Source organism: Acomys minous (genome assembly GCF_964271855.1).
Source record: "Acomys minous genome assembly, chromosome: 16".
NCBI lineage: Eukaryota > Metazoa > Chordata > Mammalia > Rodentia > Muridae > Acomys > Acomys minous.
Genome location: NC_140498.1, coordinates 72904758 through 72922121, shown reverse-complemented (window position 1 = coordinate 72922121; position 17364 = coordinate 72904758). Strand labels below are relative to the sequence as shown.

At 46.6% G+C, this 17364-nt stretch overlaps 1 protein-coding gene across 12 annotated transcripts in view; it reads right to left on the bottom strand.

Annotated features, from left to right (window-relative positions):
- The window catches only part of CUX1 (cut like homeobox 1), a 346720-nt gene that overhangs the window by 133429 nt on the left and 195927 nt on the right, over nucleotides 1-17364 (bottom strand). For all 12 annotated transcript variants that reach the window (XM_084764549.1, XM_084764550.1, XM_084764551.1 and 9 more), the window contains exon 5: nucleotides 2721-2858. In XM_084764549.1, coding sequence (XP_084620675.1) covers nucleotides 2721-2858 — 138 coding nt within the window. The remainder of the gene's footprint in view (nucleotides 1-2720; nucleotides 2859-17364) is intronic.

Below are 17364 nucleotides of genomic sequence, written 5' to 3'. Positions count from 1 at the left end.
TCCCTCAATGTGAAATTGAACTTGTAGTATTCAAGTTGGGGCGGATCAATGGGTTTTGCCAGGAAGGATTGTGGTGGTCCCTCCAGCACACTTAGAAAAGGGGGAAATCGATGGTAAAACATAATATTGTCTTACTGATGCATCTTAAGTTGGTCTTCTGCAGAGGGCAGACTAATAAAGTTTTGGTGTGGGTTTAAAGACTCTCCTACATGGAAAAGGTGCAAACATTTTGGAAGTGGAGTCAGACACAGACCTTATCAGCTACCAAGGCACAGGGAAGGGGGAGCCACCATGCAGTTTAGGTGCTGGTATACACTCTGCCCTGGCCACCTGCCCTGGTGGATGAGGGCTCTATATATAGAGTTGATGCTGTGGGGTGGAAGAGGGCAGTTAGGTGGCTGGGAGGGGCTACCTGCAGGCCCAGCTGGTGTGGGGCGGGGGGGGGGGGCAGGCAGCTCTTGGAAATGACTTCCCACCTATGACACACTGATAGCGGTCACCTCAGTTGCTTGAGCTGAGGACATCTAAGTAGACAAAATGAATGGCGCAGGGTCACAATTTAGCGTGACCCTAAGACAGCACCCCTCGTTCTAAAACGGTCATCCTTGTGGGACGCCGTGCATTGTGTTACCAGCCAAAAGCAGTGGAGCCATCTCTGACAGGGCCTACCCGACTTTCTCTGCATGCCTAGCATCTGGCACAGGTGGTTGAGGTAATGAATAGAGAAGCAGAAACTGGCAGGCCAGGTAGGGCTTGTAGCCCTAGCTCTCCACAGTGCCTGCCAGGCACTGTGCATTTTGTGTGTTTCCGTTAGCACTCACTGAAAACAAATTCGGACTAGAATGGTGGCACACGCCTGTAGTGCTAGCAGTTGTGAGGAGGCTGACGTAAGAGAATTACGAGTTGACGGCTACTCTGAGCTACATGGGAAGGTTGAGGACAGACTCAACTACACAGTGAGTTAGAAGCTAGCTTGGGCTACCTGGTGAATTTGAGTTTAGCCAAGGCTATACACAGTGAGTGTGACATCAGACTGAGCTATACAATTAGTCTGAGGCCAGCCTGAGCTACATGGGAACTTTGAAGTCAACCTGGGCTAGACAAAACCTGTCTCAAAGGGAGCAAAAAGGGCATGTCACTGGGGCTAAAAATAAAAGGGACGAGGAGACTTTCTCTAGGTGTGTGTAACGAGGCAGATGTGCACATATTTATCTGTCACCCAGGCACTGGTAGTTTGAAAGGAACAAATCCTATTGTCAGTTGCTGCAGAGGGTTGCTGTGGGAGAGAAAAGTCTCGAAGGACCCCAACTTTGTAAGCCCAACATCTCCTTTTTAAGCAGGACAATGCTGTCCCTTGAGGCCCCAAAGGCCATTATATCTTAGTAGAGCCAGACTGAAGTGGGGTTTAACCCTCACTTTTCTGTATCCCACCATAGATCCAAGCTCCAGTCAGTGTCAGATCAGGGACCTGCGGAGGCCAGCGGGCTTGCCACCCTCACACTCCAGGCCTGTCTGTCCTAGCTCTTCCTACAACATTCCGGCCTCTTTCTGAATCTTCTCACAGACAGTGCCCCTCCCCAGTCTGTCTCCAGCATTCTTAAAGGCAAAAAGGATGCTCTTTACCATCCTAGTCATTTAGCTTTTGATTAGTTTTCTAAAAGCTCACTAACTACCAGGGCGTGCAGAGGAGCCAGCCAGGCCGATGCCCCTCCCTTCTACCTAAGTCCTCACTCATGTCTCCAAAACAAAACCATGAAGACAGAGTCCCACAGGAAACCTAGGTCTTGCTTTATAAATCTTGTGACTGCTGTGAATTGGGCTTTTTCTTGTATTGTTTGTTTTTATTTTTATTAATGGAGAATTGAACCTAGGGCTTTGATGATGTAAGGCTGGGCAAACACTCAACCACTGAGCCACACCCCCAGCCCCTCGAGGGAAGATTTTCAATCATTGAGCTACATGATCTCAGCCCTCTTTCTGCTCAGAGTGGCCCTGAACTCATTCTATAACCTAGGCAGGCCTTGAACTTTGAATTCCTCCTCCCTTGGCCTCTGGAGTAGCTGGTACTTCAGCTTACACTGGGCCAGGACAAAGCTCTAGGATTTTGAACATCCCTGGCTTTCAAGTATAGCACACATTTCTTTATGTTTGTCCCCAGCAGGAAAAGTCTCTGCCTCCCGTGCCTTGTGATGCTAGGAAGCCCTGCAAGAGGCCTGTTTCGCTCTCTCTTTTTCATGAGATTCATAATGAACAGATGAGGTGGGCAGGGGAAGAACGGTGTGTAAGCAAACAATGTGCAAGGATGCGTCTTGTCTGGAGCCTTAATGGATCGGTAGCAATGACTAAATGACTTAGTGTGTATGACCCTTTGATCAGGAGCTGGCTGTCTGACAGGTGTCGCCCAGAGGCGACACATCAGTCTTTGAAAAGACAGATCCTATCACAAGATGATACAGGAGGAATTTTCAAAGACTCCTGATCCGGCCCAGACCAAGAGCAATAAAATCCTATGTAGTTATTGCGGGAGGAAAAGTTTAGCTGTGGCATAGCTAGGCAGTGTCATTATCTTTGTTTAAGAGATTCGGCTGCTTGCCCCACCCTGGCTTCATGAGGAGGGTAACAATTACAGCCAGTCCCAACAGTATGAAGAAGGCAATTAAATGTGGTGGGGTGGGGGTGGGGACACAGAAAGCAAAACCAGGCAAGCATTTGCCACCGACCTTGATTTTTCACTTCGGCAAACTCCTTGTTGTACTCTTCTAGTGTTTCCCTAAGTTTCTGGTTCTCCGTTTCAATGTCGTGTAGACGTTGCACTTTTATTTCCAGCTGTTGCCCGAGGTCCAGAGCTGGTACGGGATCTACACAACGGGAGAACACAGGTCAGCATACTCACTCAGATCCTCATCTGGGAAACATTCTACCAAGCTGTGCTCTTAGCCCCTCACAGGTAGACTGCAGGCAAGTCCTCTTCTGCTGAGACACACCCCCAGTTCCTTACTGGGGAAGGCTAAGTAGGTGGTGTACCTCAGCCACACTCAGCCCCTTACTGGCAATTCTAGGCCAGTATCCACAAGTCACCATCTGGAGACTCTCTTGCGGTCTCAACTCCCCCTTCATAGCCCCTTTGGCCACTGGCTCGGTGGGTAGTTTGACAGAGAAGGCACTCAGTTCCACGATCCTTACCATGGGAAAATGGTATAACAAAGACTCATTGATACTTGCCAACTCTGGTGGGTGTAATTATTTAAGGATTTTTGTTCATTGGTCAGAGAGAAAGGGACACAGGTGTAGTGGGTGGGAGGAAGGGGGCTCTAGGGCAGCCTATCTTATCTGCAGAACCTTGTCTGGGGGATACTGGGCCATGGAAAGGTGCCTCTAAGTTAAATGTGCTAGGAAGTCCATTGACCTGGAACTAGGGGAGTTGCTCAGGCCACAGAACACTTGTATGGATAGGACATTTTCCTACAAGAGTCTCACAATGATAGAAGTGGCATTAAAGTTCAGGGAAGACGAAGGGCTGGCCTGAGTTTATCTGGTTGGCTGACCTAAGCCAGCTGACTCCAGGTGATCACTATGCTATACACAGAAACCCAGAGAGAGGAAAGCACCCTTGGGCTCTGTAAGGACATGGTCCTTTTCTTTATTTTATTTTTATGGCAGAGGCTCATGCATACCATGCTGGCCTCGAACCTCTGATCCTTCTGCTTCCATTCCTCAGGTGCTAGGATTAGAGACATGTAACGGCACACTTAGACCACATGCTGCTGAGCATCAAATCCAGCACTTTGTGCATGGTGACGTTCATGAAAGCTCTAGCCCAGAACAGCATGTACAGCATGATAGTCTTTTACTGACGCTGGGTGCATGCAGTTGATGGTTCTGAGACTGGAGACCCCCTATAAAAGCCCAACTGGTGGTGACCGCGCACCAGCCCTGCAGCAGGCCTGTGGTCAGCCAGCTAGGAAGCCAAGTTCCCCATTAGAATACAGAGAACAGAAGAGCATCTGGGCCATCCTGTGAGGCCTTGTGAAGAAGAGAACATGACGTCTGGAGCCAGGGGGATCTCTCAGTCGGTAAAGAGCTTGCTGTGCAAGTATGAGGATGTGAGTCTGAGTCCCCAGCACCCATATAAAAAGTCCAGTGTGGGCACTGCTGATCCAATAGCGGGGTGGAAACAGATGCCTCTCTCTAGCTCGCTGTCAGCTAGCCTTGCAGAATTCGTGAGTTCTGGGCCAGAAAGAGACACTACAAGGTTGTTAGCTCCTGGGAAACAACACCTGAAGTTGACTTCTGGCTTCCACATGTATGTTCATTTTTATTCACACAGACCGGCCCTCTTCCCAAATAAGAATGCTATCTGTCATCAGACTTACTCAGAAGTAGATTTTAGTCTACAGCTGGAAAGAACAGACATGCAATTTATAGGACTGGCTTTTGGCCCCTCGCTTTCTCAATAACTCTCAGCAGAAGACAGACAGATAGACACCACTGAATGCTCTGGGTCAATTTGCTCTTCCTTTCCTTCTGTCTAGGAGGCAATTACAACCCACCTGCTGGGCCCCAGGGGAGCACACCCTTTGGAATTCTGAGAGTAGAAGAGTACCCAAGTCACAGGGCTTAGAAAGATTACTGAATCTATTTCTGGCAGGGGCGCCAGCCTCGCCTGGGGATGGCTGTGGAGATTTAGTCTCCTCTCAAGGAATGCTAAACACCACACATGGTAGATCAGTGAGGGCATATACTCAAGAGCTCACTTAACTTTCCAATGCCAGAGTCATTAATTTTTCAGACCACCCTCGGTTCCTGGAAGTCAGGGCTGGCCCACCACGGCTCTGTGAATGCTGTTTCACCAGAGCCTGGAATTCTCTCCGATGTCAACGTGCTCACAGAGTTTATTCCATGTGTCACTAGGATGTGTGGAACTGGAGTCTGCAGCCCTGAGGGAGCCCAGCACTGGGGCCTAACACCAACACTGTCCATCATGTGACTCTGAGGCTTGCTGGACACTTACGTGGCCTATATATACAGTCCCTGCCTGGCTCCTTTTCTCATTCATGACTTTTCATTATTATTTTAATCAGCATTAAAATATTTATGTTATGTTAGATTGTGAGAGCTATTTTGGGAACATAGTGCTTCCAAGCAGGAGTGGCAATAACAAGAAAAATGGAAATCTCAGAGCGTCCCAGGTACTTTTTTTTTTCCTTTTAATTGCAGAATCTTCCCAGGAAACCTGAATCCCTTTCTGTCTTTCATAGTTTCACCTGGGAAAACAGATAGAAAGAAATGAGTGATATGTCCACAGCCTCCTTTATATAGAAGGACAATCTGAACTCGATCCATGTCAGGGATGAAGAGGGAAAGGTGCTGGACGTGGATGTTCACCAATGTTGCCTCCTCTAGCACAACTGTTAGCACCAAGTGGACTTCTCAAGAACAATGGTAGCATTCTGTATGCACGTGTATGTGTGATGTGGGCATGGTGCTGATAATGGATATCTTCTTGTACATACATGTACATGTACATGTGAACATGGTGTTGATGATGGCTACCTTCCTGTATACTAGTGTATGTGTGATGTGGACAAGGTGTTGATAATGGGTATCTTCCTGTACACACGTGTACGGGTGCATGTGAACAAGGTGTTGATTGGTATCTCCTGTACACACGTGTACATGAGCATGTGGACAAGGTGTTGATGATGGGTATCTTCCACAGTCTTTCTCCACCTTGCTGCAACAGTGTCTTTCATTTAGCCCAGCACTCACTAAGTAGGTTAGGCTGGCTGGCCAGCAAGGCCCAGGAACCTGCCAATGTCCAGCTCCGCAGCTCTGGGGGTTACGAGCTCACAGGAGCTTTCTGCACAGGCACTGGGATGGAACTTGGGTCCTCATGCTTGCCAAGCACTTGACTGACTGAGCCATCTCCCCAGTCCCCCCAGGCCACTCCTATTTAATGGCTGGGACCCAGTGTGTCTGCTTCTGATGAAAAAACTAGCTTCTACCTTGCCATTCAGCAGGGACCCAGCAACATATGAAGAGCACACACGAGGCAAACAGTAGCCAGCTAAGCCTTTAGACAAATTCTCAGCACGCCCTGCTGTAAATGGAAGTTCTGGCACTCTTGTAATTATTCATTATGGCATCTATATTTAATTTAACAGTATTAAAGTTGATGTCAAAGTAGCAAAACTGGCCACAGAATGGAAAAGGAACTGAATGTTCAAATAGTTTGATGCATCACTCTCAACTTTATGATGATACGTGGCATGACTAAAGGCCTACAGCATTGGAATATTGTGTTGGGATATGTAAAAGCCATTGGTAAAGTACCTCTTAGGCTTAATTTTTATTATGTGTATTAAAGGAACGGCTAATTACCACATGATGATATAATAGTCCTAGCATGTTTGAGCTGGAGACCAAAACAATGAACTTGAGCACTCCAAACCCCGACCTGCATGTTAAGCTGGGCAAATCACAGCTCTCTGTCTCGTTAACCATTTCCAATGCCATTTAAACTCCACACAAGCATTGTTAGCTCTCAGCCTGCACGTCAGAAGCCTCGGATCTCAGCAGTTCAATTAGGGAATTGTCTGAGGGAGGAGACAGAACACACCCACAGCAGAGGAATAACATGCAAAGTTCTGTGAGCCACCTGCCCAGCCTCCAAACCAACATGCTTTGCCACTCTCCGTCCCCATCCACCCACCATGACAAACTCAAAAAACATTTTACGATCATCTGATAAGTTAATTCCTGAAGCACGCTCGGAGGTAGTGTGCAGTTCGTTATGCAACTCAGGACTTAAACAGCATAATTATATAACAAACAACCCTATCACCTGGATTTATTCAGCACATTTTGCTAAGCGCGGTAACATTAGCTCATTAATTCTAGGCATCCCTGCAGAAGCTGGGGGAGGGCATGCTGAGATGTGTCAGGCGCTGGCATCTCCCCTGGGGACAGGGATGGGAAGGAAAGCTGGCCAGGCCAACAGGTATGCAAAATGCTAATTAAGAATGCTACTTCCTGAGCCAGCAGCCACCTCAATTATACCGTCTCTTCATGCACTAATTTAACAAGGGTTTCCTAAGTGGCTACATGATCTGGGAAAGGCCAGGGTTGGGCACTGCAAGGGACACTGAGCCAAGTCAGGAGGAGCCAGCCTCCCAGGAGAGGTAGCCCAGGTACATCAAATATCAAAGGTAAAGGAAGGAAAAAAAAAAACCACCAAAAAAAAAAAAAAAACCAAAAACAACAACAACAAAAACCACCAAAAAAACAAAACAAAACAAAAACAAAAAAAAACAAAACCAAAAATCCCAACCGCCCCCCCCAAACCCAGCCACACTAAAGAGTGGAAGATGGACTCCATATAAATGGACAAAGAGGAGTTTCCCCTCCCCCCAGGTAGGAGGAGACAAAGATACTTGAGTAGTCGCCTTAATAGAGATACAGGGGGAGTCAGAAGCACAGTGCCAGGCACGACCAGAATCATCCATCACCACCAAAAGTAACTGAAAAAAAAATCATATTTATTGATAACAGAGATATAAAATCATTTTTCCCTGGTGGTGCTGGGGAAGGAACCCAGAGCCTTGAGAACGCAAGGCCAGGGTGCTACTACTGCGCCTTGCTGCCAGCCCTTCACTGGGGAGATTCAAGGCAGATAGATGCTCCTCCTCTGAGAAAGCCAGTGAAAAGTCAGTGTGGCTGCAAAGCTTGACGACCACCACCAGCCACCGCGGTGGCCCACACAGTGGGACAACAAGTGCTCTTCCATACGCACGGGGAGCACCCGTCCACAGCAAGCAGAGCTGCAAACCAGGCTTGATAAATTCAAAACAACAAACATCATCCCAAGCGCATCTCTGGCCACAACGGAGTGAAACATGCGCTGCACATCTTAAGAACATAAAAAAGGAGCAAATCAAACGCAAAGTAAGCAGAAGTGAGTGAGCAAAGAAGATTGGGGAGCAATAAAACTGAAGAGGCAAAAAGAAAAAAAAATCAATGCAAACAGAAGCAGGTTCTTAAGAAAAAAAAATCATTGAAATTGATTAGCTTCTAGCCAGACTGATCTAGGGGAAAAAATTTACAAATCCCAACACCAGGAAATGACAGAATGGATACTACTTCTCTATTTTTCTCTCTTTCTTTCTTTTCTTTCTTTCTTTTTTTGAGACAGCATCTCACTGTGTAGCTCTAGTTAGCATGGAAATCAGTATGTAAACCAGGCTGGCATTGAACTCACAGAGATCTGCCTGCCTGTGCCTCCTGCACTGCTGGGATTAGAAGTTTGCACGATCACAATCTTTAGTTCCAACATGGAGAGGCAGACACAGGTGGATCTCTGCAAATGAATTTGAGGCTAGCCCAGCCTATATATTGAGTTGTGGGCCAGCCAGGGCTATATAGTAAGACTTTGTTTAAAAAAAAAAAAAAGATTAATATACGACGATTAACTATGCCCAAAGCCAGGTGTGGTGGACATGCCTGTAATCCCAGGAGACTGAAGGCACAGATAGGCAGATCCACGTAAGTTTGAGGCCAAACTGGTCAAAATGATGACAAATTGTCTCAAAAACCCCCAAACTTTTAAGATACCTCAGTGGGTAGAGTGTCTGCCACACACTCATGAGTGCCAGGATTCTGATTTTCAGCATCCATATAAAAGGCCAGGTCTGGTAGCCAATGGAGAAAGACACACCCCTGGCTGGGGCTTGCAGGCTAGTCACCTTACTCTACTTGGAGAGCTCCAAGTCCCAGTCAGAGACCCTGCCTCAAAAAACAAGATAGCTCCCGATGAATAATACACTAAACCAGTCTCTCTCTCTCTCTCTCTCTCTCTCTCTCTCTCTCTCTCTCTCTCTCCCACACACTCCCCTGGGTTTACATATAAAAGCATATAAAATAGGAAATTATCAAATATGACTCAAATATAAATGAAAAAAATGTGTATAGTATAGTTATAGTATGCCTTTTAATGAAGTTAAATTTGAAATGAAAACCTGCAATACCAGGCCCACCACCATCATTCCATCCCAGAGCTATCATAGTTAATGGTTGCTAAGGGGAGGGAGGAGGAGGAGTTTTCTTCAGTGGTGTAGCCACTTATCATTTGCCCAAAGTTTCAGTAGAAATGTCTTTGCTCATAGGCATGTAAGCAACCCTAATTAAACTCAGTGGGTCACAAAAGGGGGAAGAGTGGAAAATGAGGGAAACTTGGTGGGAAGAAAGGAGAATAGAGCAGAAGGGATAAGAGACAGTAAGGGGGCGTGTGTGAAAAGGCCACAGAGTTCATATGCATATATAAAATTACCAGAACATAGTATATAAAAAGAAAAAAGGTGAAAGAAAGAAAAGCCACAGGCCTAATGGCTTCAGAGTTAAACTACAGGAGTGTAAAGAAGAAATAACAGCAGCTTTGAAAGGGGAACACTTCCCAACTCATGAAGTGAGCTCAGAGCTTTGCCTTTTGGCTAATAATGACACAAAACCCAGCCCAACTCCAGCCCCAAAAACCTGTAGTCTAGATTCCTTACAAATTTAAGTACAAAATTCTTAGTAAAATGCTAATGGACTGATCCAGCCAATTTGCATTTCTTTGTCTATTTATTTATTTATTTATTTATTTGCTCACTTGGTCATGCTGGGGATTGACCCAGGGCCTTGTGCGTGTTAAATAAGAACTCTACTACTTAACTACAGGCCAAGACCAAGAGAGGTTTATCCTAGGAATGCAACATTGATTGGCTTTAACACTTGAAAACTAAATATTTAAAAAATAGTTATAGAATAAGAAAAAAGTTATATGACAGCAGGAAAAAAAAGCTTACAACTTTATAAAAAGTATCTACAGGTAGATTCAATTGCACAGGTCTGTAATATCAGCACTTGGCAAAATGGGGCAGGGGGCTCTTTAATTTCAGTTTAGCTAGGGACTTTCTCTCTCTCTCTCTCTCTCTCTCTCTCTCTCTCTCTCTCTCTCTCTCTCTCTCTCTCTCTCTCTCTCACACACACACACACACCAAAAAAACAAAAACAACTCACCAGTAGACAACACCAAATGGCAGAGCAAATATGGAGCAACTGGAACTCTATTTTTTGAAGAGGATAAAACGATTCAACTACTTTGAAAAATAGCATGAAAATTCTCATCAGGTTCAATGACCTATCAAGAATATTTACCTTAGCTGGGCACGGTGGCACACACCTATAATCCCAGCACTCTGGGAGGCAGAAGCAGGTGGATCTCTGTGAGTTCGAGGTCAGCCTGGTCTAAAAAAGTAAGTCTAGTACAGTCAAGGCTACACAGTGAAACCCTCTCTCAAAACAAAACAAAACAAACAAACAAACAAATAAATAAAATAAAAATAAAAGCCTTTAAAAAAATCAAAGTAGGGGCTGAGGAGAGAGCTTAGCTTAGTGTCGAGGAAGCCCTGGATTCCATCCTCAGCAGTGCATAAACCAGGTGTGGAGTTTGCTCGAAATAATCCTAGAACTCAGAAGGGAGGCAGGATGATCAGAATCCATCCTTGGTTATGTAGCAAATTCAAGGCCAATCTGGGACATGTGAGGCCCTGCCTCAAAGTAAAAAGCCCTCAAACAAAACACAAAATAAAGCAACCCGTCCAGGTGACAGTGGGTTTATTCATTATTCATAGAGATCACAGATTGGAAGCAACTCAAATTTCCATCAAGAGGGAATGGATAAGTGAATCATTGCATATGCATACACGGAACACCAACCAGCAACAACATGTATGAACCCCCAGAGACTGCTAAGTGAAAGGACTCTGGGTAACAAGACAGTTGATCTGGACTTTTAATGGACTGATTTATGAATACTGATGGCAGGAGGTGACAGACTCTGAATTGTGATCTTTTCCCAGGTTAATGAGATGCCGGGTAGCAGCTGTGCACCTGGATACATGGCCAGGCAGGTGATCAGGAGATGACCCAATCAAGACTCCAGTGAGCTGTGTGGCTGAGCCAGGTGACCAAGCAAGATGGCTTTGTTCCATGCCTTTTCAACCTAAGATACATATTGAGCTTAGGATGGGTTTCCCGGGATGTAACGCCGTTTTGACTTAAGGAATATCCGTATTAACTAATGTTCCATTCATTCAGCCACAAAAATGTCAAATTTAATCTAGAGTGATAGACAAACAGATCACTGGGATTTAGGATGACAAGGGAACTTGAGGGGCAATAAAATCATCCTATATCTTGATTTTGAGTGACATTATCCAACTGTAGACTTAAAACTGGGCATATTTTATTGAATTGCAAATTATACCCCCCAAAACAAGCACAGAAGATTTAAGATATAAATTCAGAGGGTTAAGGAGCTGCTCAGTTGGTGGAGTACTTGCCTTGTAAGTACAAGGACTTGGCATCTGATCACCAGGAGACATGTAAAAAGCTGGGGTGGGATATGTGTGTGTGTGTGTGGGGGGGGCGGGTGAACACTTCTAAGAGCAGAGACAGGAGGATCTCTGGGGCTCGCTGGCCAGCTAGCTTAGCCTAATTGGCAAGGCTCAGCTTCCAGTGGGAGACTGTCTTAAAACAGGCAGCAAGCAATCAGTCAACAACAACAAACCCAAGGTGGGCAGCTCCTGAGGAATAACACCCAAGGTTGATCTCTTGTCTCTCTATGCACACACACATGCTCCTACATTCACACAAACATGAAAACATAACTTCAGTGGGCTGGGGCTATAACTCACTACTAGACCGCTTACCTCAAATGTGCAAGGCCCTGGGGTCACTGCCGAACACTATTAGCAGGCAATGTGTATGCATATATATTATGTAATTTTTCAAGTAGAACACCTTTTGTAATGTTTTTGATAAAATATTTTAATTCCCTTTTACTCTTCACCACTACTGTGGGGGAGGGAGGGGCACTGGGAACTGAATGCATGCATGCTAGGCAAGCACTGAGCTACAGACTCAGCTTCTGTTTACTTTTCATTTGACCCACGGTCTCATTGGTTGCCCAGGCTGTACTTGAACTAATTTTGTAGCCCAGGCTATCTTAGAACTTGTAATTTCCTCCTTTGGCCTCCCAAAAAGCTGGGACTTTTGGTATGAACTACCATGCCTAGCTGTAGCCTTTTATTCTTAGAATGTGATATAGGGTTTTAAAAAATGCAGTACTATAATTGTCCATGCGTATTATGTATATACAAAATACATCTTGGGGCTATGAATTCCCCCCTCCTTTTTTTTTTTTAAATGAGACAGTGTTTTTCTGTGTAGTCCTGGCTGTCTGGGAACTCACTCTGTAGACCAGGCTGGCCTCAAACTCATAGAGATCCGTCTGCTTCTGCCCCCTGAGTGCTGGGACAAAGGTGTGTGCTAGCAGCCCCCTCGAATCCCAAATATTTAAATCTTGAGGTAAATGGCTCCCTCTATTAGTAAAGTACTTGCCTAGCACACATGAGGTTCTGGGTTTGATCCTTAGCTCCACATTAACCAGCCCTAGTGTCACACACCTGTACTCAGGAGGCAGAGGCAGGAAGATCAGAATTTAAGGTCATCCTCGGCTACAAACTGAGTCTGAGGCTAGCCTGAAGATACATAAGGCTCTCTGTCCAGTGCTCTGATTGATGGGTTTGTCTATTGGGCAGAGAGGCCAGAAGTAGGCAGGGGTGAGCCCAGGGAGTGAAAAGGTATGGGCGTGTGGATGAGGAGGTAGTGGCAGGTGCCATAAGAGGGGCTCAGTGTGGGCTGACTTCTGGAGGTGCGCTTCTTAGGTGTGAGGATGGCGCCCGCAAGGAGGCCAATGCATCTTCTTTTGTAGTGATACCAGTCACTGTCTTGGAGGGTAGTTGGTGTGTGTGTGTGTGTGTGTGGTCTCATGTTCCTGAGAAATTTCAGAAGTCACCGGGAGAGTAACTTTATGCTATCAAGAAGGCTGAGAAGGAAGTCCTGGCAGAGGAAGAAGCAGGACAAGAGTAGGATCAGGTAAGAGTGGTGACTCTACAGGGGTGGTCACCTCTCAGGAAAGGGCCTTTGTGGGGATGGGGCACAATGGAAGGCAATGTTGGGGCCAGTCTGGGGCCATTTCTACTCTCTAGTCAAGCCACTCACACTGGCCTTCCATAACTTTAATATAAACATTTGTCTGGGAGTCTCTGATCACTGCCCAGGAAGCTAGAGTGTCCAATAAAGTGAAGCAGTGTCAAACAAAGAGGTCCCAGAACTACTGAAAGCACACTGACGGGCTTTACTCAAACCACAGGGTGACAGGCCACCTTCAGATCTGGCTGGGACTGTTTATGCCAGGGAAGACTTAGGGCTGGCAGTTGGGTTTGTGGCAAATGGATCCACCCTATACTGTGAGGGCTTAGAAGCCCCATCTTAATAAAGCCCGGGCCCATGTCTGCACAGAGAGCTCTGTAAGAAACACAGGCTGTCCCCTGCCACCCACTCCAGGATGAATGTGCTCCTTGTGAGCACCATCCCAGTGATGACATCACATGGAAGCATACTCTACTTTTTTGCTGGGACACTCTGGGCTAATGTAATCATACGATTACATAATTAACCCAGCTGTCTCATTAAGAAAATCAACTGGAATTCAGGGCATAATTAGTTATATGACAATTAGCATGCTGATGAGCAACCGATGAAAAGCAGTCTAGATACCCAGGATGCCAGGACCACTCCAGTCACGGCCGGGCTGGGGGCTGGGGACTGGGGGCTGGGGGCTGGGGGCTGGGGGCTGGGGGCTGGGGGAAGGGGTGTCAAGGAAGAACGGGTGGGATGCAGCTACACAGTTCTGTGTGCAAGTCTATCAAAAAGGATTCCCTGGGTCAGTTTGGGGAGTTCTCAACACGTCAGCATAGCCAAGGGCTTGGGGTGGGCGGGACCAAGAAGGAAGTCCCTAAAGATGAGGATAAGATGCTGCAGCAGCTGGCAGGAACGCAGGCATCCACTTTCACTTCTTCAAAGTGTTTTATAGTGGACTGTTGGGGATGTGGCTTCATTGGCAGAGCACTTGCCCAATATGCGTGAAGCCCTGGATCCCATCCCCAGCAGCACATAGACAGGATGTGGTGATGTGCATCTGCAAATCCAGAACTCAGAAGACAGAAGCAGAAGAGGGGCTATCTTTGGTATACAGTGATGCAGAGGTCAGCATGGACTCCAGGAGACTATCTCAAAACAAGACCAAGAGTTTACAGTTGATTGATCACTTGTAAACAGCATGTAACTGGATAAGTGATGTGCCAAATCTATCTAGTGTCCTAGTCATGGAGGGTGGGAAAACGCTGTCCTTTGTCTGGCTCTGTTCCTCCAGTGTGAAGCAAGCTGCTTCTTGGCCCTTGAAGCAGCTTCAGGACCAGCTCCAGGCCAAGGAGCCACAGCAAGGCAGGGGGCAGCTGAGTGCCTGTAACCCAAGCTGCACTGCTCCTCACAAGTGCCTGGTTCCCTTGTTGTCTTAGCTTGGTGCTGAGGTTGTTTCTTAGTAATATGAATGAAAATGTCCCAGGAGGACAGACAGAACACCCTTGAGGGGGATCTTGTAGGTCTCAGGCCACTAAAGTTACTCTGCAAGGACCAGGGGCATTGGCCTAGTTTGCCAAATCAGGAAGCCTGGAACAACCGAACTAGACTAGCCCGCTGGAATCAGATTAGAGTGGCAGGATTTTTCTACCCTTGAAGGTGAGCATACCAGTAACGTGGTGGCATGAAACACAAGAGGCAGCTCTTACTGACACGTCAGACCCTGTCAGCTTTCCCTAGGAGGCATTCTATGGCCAGCAGGGAAGGAGGAGGAATGGAGGGAAAGTTTCTAATTTTATCTGTAGTGCGTCCTCACCAGAAAGTAACAGCACAAAGGACCAGATGGCTACTTCACCCTTGTGGAGGGACATTAAAAAGCAGACCTCAAGCTGAGGCTGTAGCTCTGCTCGTAGAACGCTCGCCTAACATGCTCCGTGCTCTGGATTCGACCCCCAGCCTAGCACCACATAAATAGGGCATGGTGTTATGTACCTGTAATCCCAGCACCTGGGGGGCTGGAGGATCAGGAGTTTAAGGTCATCAATGGCTACATGAGCTTGAGGTCAGTCTGGGGCTACTGAGACCTTGTCTTGGGGAGGGAGAGCTGATCTCTGGGTCCTCTTAATGGGGCTAGTCCCAAGAAGATCTGGAAGCAGAATAACCCACAAATGAGCCCTTTCTAGGATGTTCATGCCTATAGCTTCAGAAAACCCACGTGATGGTCAATCTTTACTGTCAACTTAAATGGACTTAGAATCACCATGAAGATGCACCTTTGGATTTGTCTATGAATATGTTTCTAGAAAGATTCAATTGAGGAGTGAGGACCCATTTCCTGGACAGGGGTCATGGGCTAAAAAGGAGAAAGTGTGGATATAATGCGATTAGCTGCCTGTACTTGTGCTGCCATGTCTCCCCTCATGAGGTAACTCCTCAAACTGTGAGCCAAAACAAGCCCTTTCTCCTGTGAGTTGCTTTTGTCACAGCAATAAGAAAAGTAACCACCACACAGGTGCTTTTCAAAACTACAGGCAGTTTCCCAGGTCAATCAAGCAAATCAAGGCAGTTCGTACACTGTGGGTTGGAGCTCTATTTCATGAGGCGACGTATATTTTATAGTGCTGGTAACGTGCTTCCTAAGACTTCCGTCTTGAATGCTTCTGGGCACTGTTTCTGCCTTTGAAGGGTCTCATGGTAGGAAGTACACTGCCACTGAGGCAAGAGTAAACTATGACACTTGCAAGGTGATTGCAGGAGCAAGAAGATGGGCAGCTGGCAAAGAGATTTCCCCAGGGAGCTTTGTAGCCCAGGCCAAGTTCTGTAGCAGCAACAACAAACTTGTGGCAGCAGATGCACCAACTCAGTGTCTCCGTCTCATGTCGAAGGACTTTTGTGCCTGTGTAGTGTAAGAATGTAGGCATCCATGTGCGTGTGCGTGTGCGTGTGTGTATCAGGAGGTCAGAGGTTGTTATCAGATGCCTCACTCAATTGTTCTGTGCCTTATTTCTTGACACAAGGTCTCACTGAAGCCTCACTTGGCTGGCTGTTCAGAAAGTGACAGGATTACAACACACACACACACACACACACACACACACACACACACACACACACAGCCCACCCTACCGTACCTGGCGTTTTGAGTGGGAGCTGTAGATCCAAGTTCAGGTCCCTGTGCTTGAGCAGCTAGCACTTACCAACTAAGCCATCTCTTAAGTACAAGTCTAAGGGTTCTTTAAAAAGCCTGGAAAGCAGCTATGGAGACACAGGTCTGTAAACCTAGCCCTTGGGAGGCTTGGGCAGGATTCAGAGTTTCAGGACATCCTGGGCTTGTAGTGAGTGTGAGGACAGCCTTATCCTTTAAGACCTTATCTCAACACACACTGGTGTATACACACCTACCTCAAACTACTACACCAATAACTTTCCAGAACAGACATGAAGCATGTTTTAGACAGTTTCTGAGCACATTACAAGTAGGCAGGTAACTGTGCTCTTATCTGCAATGTGTTGGTAAGGACAACTATCGCAGTTAGGGTTCCTAACGCTGCGATGAGATGCCGTGACTTAAACAACTTGGGGAAACATTTATTTGGCTTTCACTTCCATATCACTGTTAATCAATGAAGGAAGTCAGGACAGGAACTCAAAAAGGGCAGGAACCTGGTGGCAGGAGCTGATAGAGAGGCCACGGAGGGGGTGCTGTTTATCGACTTGCTTCCCATGGGCCTACTCAGCCTGCTTTCTTGTAGCACCCAGGACCAACAGCCCAGGTGTGGCACCACCCACAATGGGGTGGCACCACCCACAATGGGGTGGCACCACCCACAATGGGGTGGCACCACCCACAATGGGGTGGTGGGCCCTCCCCCTCCCCAAGGTATCACTAATTAAGAAGATGCCCTACAGACTTGCCTACAGCCCAATTTTTTTTTCAATTGAGGCTCACTCCTCTCTGATGACTCTCACTTGTGTCAAGTTGACATGAACTAGCCAGCACAGAGCTTGAGACTCAGTGCAAATGATTATTTTGTTGATGTACATTGCCCCCTCCCAACCATACACACAAATATATTATCGCAGGATGAAACTGAGAACCTGAAGCAAGCCCCGCACTCAGGGTTAATGATGGGCAGCTTATGCATGCCACCAGGATTCTGCCTGGACTGGGAAAATGCCTGCCAAGCAGAGCCTTTAAAAGGAGGTCAATCCACAATATTCCAGCTGTGGGAGAGGGAATACCTTTTAAAAGCAGAGACATTTATTTCTTGCATAAGTGTCAGTTAAAGATACAAGCTATTTTACTCAAAAACAAAATCATGAAATATGTTCTCTACAGTC